Source organism: Vigna unguiculata, chromosome 7 (genome assembly GCF_037176805.1).
Source record: "Vigna unguiculata cultivar grain cowpea cultivar isolate G323 ecotype 2 chromosome 7, ASM3717680v1, whole genome shotgun sequence".
Lineage (NCBI taxonomy): Eukaryota > Viridiplantae > Streptophyta > Magnoliopsida > Fabales > Fabaceae > Vigna > Vigna unguiculata.
In genome coordinates this window covers 10,881,336-10,887,769 of record NC_140798.1, presented here as the reverse complement: position 1 = coordinate 10,887,769, position 6,434 = coordinate 10,881,336, and the positions used below count along the sequence as shown (strand labels likewise).

Sequence of the window (6,434 nt, the reverse complement as noted above, 5' to 3'; positions counted from 1 at the left end):
GAATTATTGTCACTATATCTCATTTTATAAGGATGATTACATATAAACTTACCTATAATCGAGGATGCTATTACTTTAGTACCATATTGAGAAGAAAGAAATCAATAAATAGGGGTATCAAAATGAGTCAATCTGGCTCACACGGGTTGATTCACAACGGGTTAAGTAAAAAAGGGTTAGCTCAACCTGTCTCACTTTTTGGTGAGTCAGAAATTTTGTAACTCGGCCCGAGCGACCCCGTGGGTTATCTCACTTTCAAATGTTTTTATTTTTTATTTTTGCAATTTATTTTATATATGTATTACATTACAATGAGAGTGAATTGACTTAATTTATTTTTTATAATAGTGGAATCAAAGTGTTCACCTAATTCTCGAGATATTATTATAGAGATAGTAGTCAAAGATTAAAGTATCAACATATATAACCTGACAAACAAATTAATTAAACATTCAAATTATTCAAATATTATAATGTTACTCAATAACATTATAATATTTAAAAATATGAAATTGTGAGCCTATATTATTATAAGTGGTAAATAATTATAACAAAAACTTTTTTAAAAAATTGTAAAACAATATTTGTGGGTTAAGTGGGTCAACCCACCTTCAACCGATTCGAACCCGTTTAACCCATGTATTAAATGAGTCGGGTTCAATTCAATCCACTTTTGAAAAAACAGAAATTTTCTAAATCCAATTTGACTTGAACCCCAGACTTATGGATTAAAACTCATTTTGACATCTATACAAAATATTTTTAAGACAAACTTTGCTACAAGATACATTGTGAAATATAACAAAAATACACACGCTACGTGAGCGTGTCCTCAATTCTTTTATTAAATTAAATTATTAAAATTAAAGCATTTGTATAATTTTTTTATCAAATAAATAGTTTTTTATTATAAATAATCATTTGAATTAAAAAGTAATTATTAAAAGAATGAAATTTGAAAATAAATATTTTATTATGAATAATTATTTAAATTTTAAAAAATATTTAATAGAAGGTAAAATTAAAAAAAAAAAAAAACTCACAAAACAAAAATAATCGTCTTTATATAATAGTATAAATAGTATAGATAAGTATTTGAATTAAAAAAAAGTAGTTATTAAAAGGATAAAATTAGAAAATAATTTTTTATTATGAATAGATATTTAAATTTTGAAAAATGGATAATAAAGGGAAAAATTAAAAAACAAAATGTTGACAAAAAAAAAAAAAACTCTTTATGTAATAGAATAGATAGATATATAAATATTTCCATAAAGTATTTGATATTGATTAGAATTGTGAAACCTTAGAAAGTCATAAGGAGCAAAACCTTTCATTTTATACAACTCAAAAATCCTCCTTTCTCACGTTTTCTCTCAACCTCCATCTCCGTTCCTCCTTCAAGCCCTCACTTCTCTTTTCTCTTCTTAATGAGTAGTTGTTCTGAGATAGTTGTGGAGAACTCTCCAAACTAACCCAATCAAGAATTGCATTAGAGTAAGTAAAACTTTATACTTTTCCTCCTTGAACCAATTCTTGAGTTCACATGTAAGTCTTTTTCCTTTTTGCATGTGTCATTCAAGCCTTTCTAGGGTTTTGATTCTAGAACCCTTATAGGACTGTGAGTTTTGGTGTCAATTGGAGAAGGAGGAAGTAACAACAATAAGGTAAAGGAAGTTGGTCTTTTTTTTTGCTTACTGGAATTATGTGTGTTGACGTAAAATAATTAAGATCTTTAAGATCTAAGATTCTCACAAAATAAAACCCTACAAAGTGACATTTGTTTAATAGAGCACTAACTTATCTATAATAGATCCTATGAGAATGCATTGTTTAATTTGTCTGTTCTTCAATCACCTTTCCCAATCTATTTCTTTGTCTTTTTCTCTCCTCTCAGACATTAGACATTCTTGATTACCTTGAAAGAACCTTTATAACTAGAGACATAACATTAATCTCTTCTATAAACCAACATTCACCAAATTGGTTTTTATTTTATTTTATTATCACTTTCCATAATAACCAATATATTTTTATATTTTATTAAATCATAATTAGGTCCATCATAATATTCCAAATGAGTCAGGTAATAGAATTAATTCGTCAATTAATTCTAACATTCTTCTACTTGATGCCTATGATGTCATAACATAACATTATATGATTTCATACAAAAACATAATGTGCATTAAAGAACCTTACATAAATTGGTTCTATTATTATTCATAATTAAAGATACATAAATCATAAGAGTCATATCGGTCATGTATCATTCAATCAACATAATTCTTTTCATGTATCATCTATTTCTCTTTGACATGGCCTTAAAATGAGAAGTACAAAACGGGTTCAAACATATTATCATTTTTCAATAACAATAACATAACACAATTTATTTTCTTCATCATAACTTGCATGCATAAACATAAAGAAAAAAACACAAATTTCAAAAAATTCAACATTTAACATTCACTGATATACATAATATCCATATTGTTTTAGGAAAATTACCACTTGACAAAAAAACTTTTGACAAAATTAAAAAAGTTTCTAAAAATAGAATTAAAACAAATTAAATTTTTATTTTTTAATTAAAATAAAATAATAAAATAATGTTTTTTTACCTGAATAGGAAACTGTCAAAAACTTTGTTAAAAACTTTATTAACCTATCATAACTCTATTGATCTTACAAAAATAAAATAAGAATAAAATGAATAAAGTTTGTTTATCTTGCGAAAATTTGAATGGTCTAATCTTAAACAATATAGCATAAAATACCCTTAAATTATATGTTTTTTTAGTACAGCAAATAAGATTAAGGTTTAAAATTCATAAAAGGGCAATTTTTTACTTATATATTTTAACATATGCTCCAAACCTGTTAAATCAATTAAACTTATATAACTTAGTAAAATCTGACCTCTTGCTAATGAAAATAAATTATTTGAAAGTAGTTATTTTCTTAATCTATAACTATATATAAAGGGGATTCCCTCTTTTGTGTCCACATTTCATAATTCCAACTTTACCCTTTATAATTTAATTATTTATTAAATTTTTAAAAATTAATGGTTATTTGTATAAGTTTTTATAAAATTATTTACTTATCTCCTTTTTCTTTTTTTCTCCTACTATTCATCAACAGTTATTTTTCTCTTATTTTCTCCGTACATTTTATTTTATTTTTTATAAATATACTTTTATTTTATTTATTAACTTAATAACATTACAACATCATCAATTATTAATATAATTCAAAAAAATGTGTACACACAGGCGCGATAGCGCCTGTGTTTACACTAGTATCAAAGTAACGACGATCTCGTCAAACTTATTCGCAAACACAAGACATTAAAAAAATAATATTAAATAAAATTTATATCAATAAATATTCGCTCCTAAACCTAAACTCTAAATAGAACAATCCTTTACCACCATTAAAGACCGTGAATCAAACCGACATAAGATATTAACCTACAAAACTTTAAACCAAATGAATGTAATCTAAAATTTAAAATTATGAATGTGAGTTTAATTTTTTTTTTTAATTTTTTCAACTTTTTTACTTTTTTTTTTCAATATAAAATTTAAACGTACACTTAAGTTAACGCTAACGGTTACAAATTACTGGTTTAATTAAACCAACGACGGAACTAATTTTCATGACACTTATTAAATGGATCGTAAAATTAGAAATGAAATCAGCACAACGATTTGAAACAACAATGTATAATTAAGAACATAGTACGTGATATCAAAGCTTTGTATGTGATATAAGCTCTAACATAAACCTTATTATGACATCAAACAAACAAGCTGAAAAATTAACATAATTATCACATCAAACACTCCTGCAACCCTAGCAAATAAACACAAAGATATTTGACTGAAGAGGCATCCTGTGCTGCCATGAATGCAGAGGACGCTTTATTGGCAGAGTCTAAACACAGATAATTTGATTAAAGATGCATCCTGTGCTCCCATCAATGCAGAGAACGCTTTATTGGCAGAGTCTAAATCTTAGAGGAAGCCTGAAGCATCAAGCATTCACTGTTTAGGCTGCAGGGGAAGTAGCAAAGTAAACAATGAAAAACCAATCACAGTTCTTCAAAATCAGTAGTTAAAAGATTAGAAATATATTTTTGTACCAGAAAACGTTCCTTGAAAAGATCAATGACTTCCTGTGGATCAACTTTTGTCTCTGTATAAGCGTCAATCTTGTTCAGCTCCTGTAAAAGAAACATTTTCTTTCATAAGGGTTCTTCTTGTCAAAATCATGAAATTGAGGACTCATGCAGCAAATTGCAAACTTCATTACATAAACAAAGTGCCATTTCCACAAAGAATGGAAGAAATTTTACACAGAACTAATTATGGGTACCTTAATCCATGTTGCAAGTTTAGGCCTTCCTTCTATGATGTCATGTTTGAATAACTCAGCAAAGACAATCTGAAATCTTTCAACAAATGGAATATATGCTATGTCCACCTGATCATACAATCATTTAAAAATTATAAGAAAGAAAAGCTGCATACATTGATATTATCAAATACTACACCAATATGCTACTTTTGGATTAAATCATGAGTTCTTCCTTTCATCATATTGAAAATGTTGTGTTTCACATGCACCACGACGAGGATCGGTAATTGGTCAGAAAACAACAACTTTACAAGGAAGATGAAAAATGAGGATCACTGAGTTGATTTCAACTTACAAAACTGAGTTCACCAAGCAAGAATGGGCCATCATCAAATTTACCAAGAGCATTCTCCAAGTATTCAAAAGCAGAACCTGGTTTAAATCACCATTATAAGAACCAAAAAATGAAGAAAAAGAAAACTTTCCTCTATTTACAAACTTGAATATGGCGCTTACTGGCTTCTTGTACAGCATCTCCTTTCAATGAAAGGAACAGGTCTCTGGTGAATGTATTAACATGGGATATCAATTGCTCACCAAACTCTTTCTTCGCAGGATCCTAAAATAATTTCAACTTCACATTATTAATCTACTCCAACAACTGAAAAAAAGATGATAAGAAAAGGTATGAAGTGAAAAAAACAGAAGTAATGTGCAGTGCTTAGTTCTTACAGTGGGAAACAAAGGTGTCCCTTCAAAGCTGGCATCTACATATTTGATCAAATCAAGACTTTCTCCCAAAATTTTGCCGTTGTGCTCCAATGCTGGCACCTACAAATAAATTACATTTTAGGGAAACAAATTCAACTTGCTAAACCAAACCAAACCAAATCAAATCAACATAGCAAAATGAACCCCTTTAGTTACCCTCATTTGTCTAAGTTACTAACTCACCTTATTTTCAGGGTAGACTTTCTCCTTATACCAAGCTGGCCTATCTTGAAGATCAATAGGGACCAATTTGATCTTGTCTTGTAGCCCCTATGGTGTGAGTTAGCAGCATGAGAATTAAACATATGAGTAGAATATTGTAGACAAGACAGAGGAAATTTGAAGAAAGAACCTTGTAGTTCCTAGTGATCCAAACACGTTGTGCATAGGGGCAACCATAACTGGTGTACAACCTAAGGAAATGGTAAAAAGGTGAGGACTTGACATCTGAAAATTGAAGCAAAACCATGAAAAGAAAGTGAATTCTGGAGAACCTGGTGGTGCCATCAAAAAGAGGAGGTTGATCGGAGGTGGATGTCAATGGAGGAGGACGAACACTGTGAAAGTCACAGAGAGAGACAGAGAGCGCATTAGAAAAGAGGGTAGTTTTGGAATAAGAAGGTTGCAGAATGTAGAGAAGGGAGAACTTTCTTACAAAGTAGCCATTGATGTTGCTCTTCACAGAAAATCTCAAGGATTGAGTGGACAAAACCAGAATGGTGTCTGAGTTCAAGCGAGTTTGGTCCTTTTATGCTGTTGCCTTTCCTATGGGTCCCACCAGCTGATTTTTTTATTTTTCTTCAAAGTAGTTCCGGGATTCATCCCCTAATCTAACCTAATCTTATGGAGAACAATCATCATTTTATACATTTTACACCAAAAGGGAACGATATTTTCACAATTAAAATTTAACATTTTTTTTAAATTTAACTTAGGGTAATATGTTTTTTAAGTGGTTTCAGAATATAAAAAATAAAAAGAATAGAAAGTTACATCAAAAATATTATTTCAAATTATAAGAAAAAATTATTAAAATTTAATTATAAAAAATAATTATTTTTCTTTTATATATTTATATATAATTTATATGTTTTTTCTTTTCTTTTATACCAATAACAAAACAAAATATAGTTAAGAATATCAAAATGTATTTAAACTCCTACGTTAATAGGAGTCACACTTTTACATGTAATTTGTAAGTTTACTTGTTTTTGTCATTTTATAAATATTCAACACCAAGAAGAAGCTACCGACAACAAAATACAGTATAGTTAAAAGTTCAAAAAGTATTTAAACTC

At 28.6% G+C, this 6,434-nt stretch overlaps 1 protein-coding gene across 4 annotated transcripts; it reads right to left on the bottom strand.

Moving 5' to 3' along the window:
• Positions 1-3,715: 3,715 nt before the first annotated feature.
• LOC114190013 (glutathione S-transferase L3-like) lies at positions 3,716-5,952 on the bottom strand. Of its 4 annotated transcripts, none has more exons than XM_028078754.2 (10): positions 5,792-5,952; positions 5,631-5,693; positions 5,489-5,549; positions 5,320-5,406; positions 5,098-5,196; positions 4,882-4,984; positions 4,721-4,797; positions 4,384-4,491; positions 4,151-4,231; positions 3,716-4,061 (listed from the first exon to the last, which is right to left on the bottom strand). In XM_028078754.2, the coding sequence occupies exons 1-10, from the start codon at positions 5,800-5,802 to the stop codon at positions 4,050-4,052; spliced, it is 702 nt and encodes a 233-aa protein (XP_027934555.2). In that variant the 5' UTR covers positions 5,803-5,952; the 3' UTR covers positions 3,716-4,049. The 4 variants fall into 4 exon arrangements, with proteins under 4 accessions (XP_027934555.2, XP_027934554.2, XP_027934553.2 ...); XM_028078753.2 differs by having other exon boundaries at positions 3,716-4,033; XM_028078752.2 differs by having other exon boundaries at positions 5,489-5,693.
• Between the last annotated feature and the right edge of the window lie 482 nt (positions 5,953-6,434).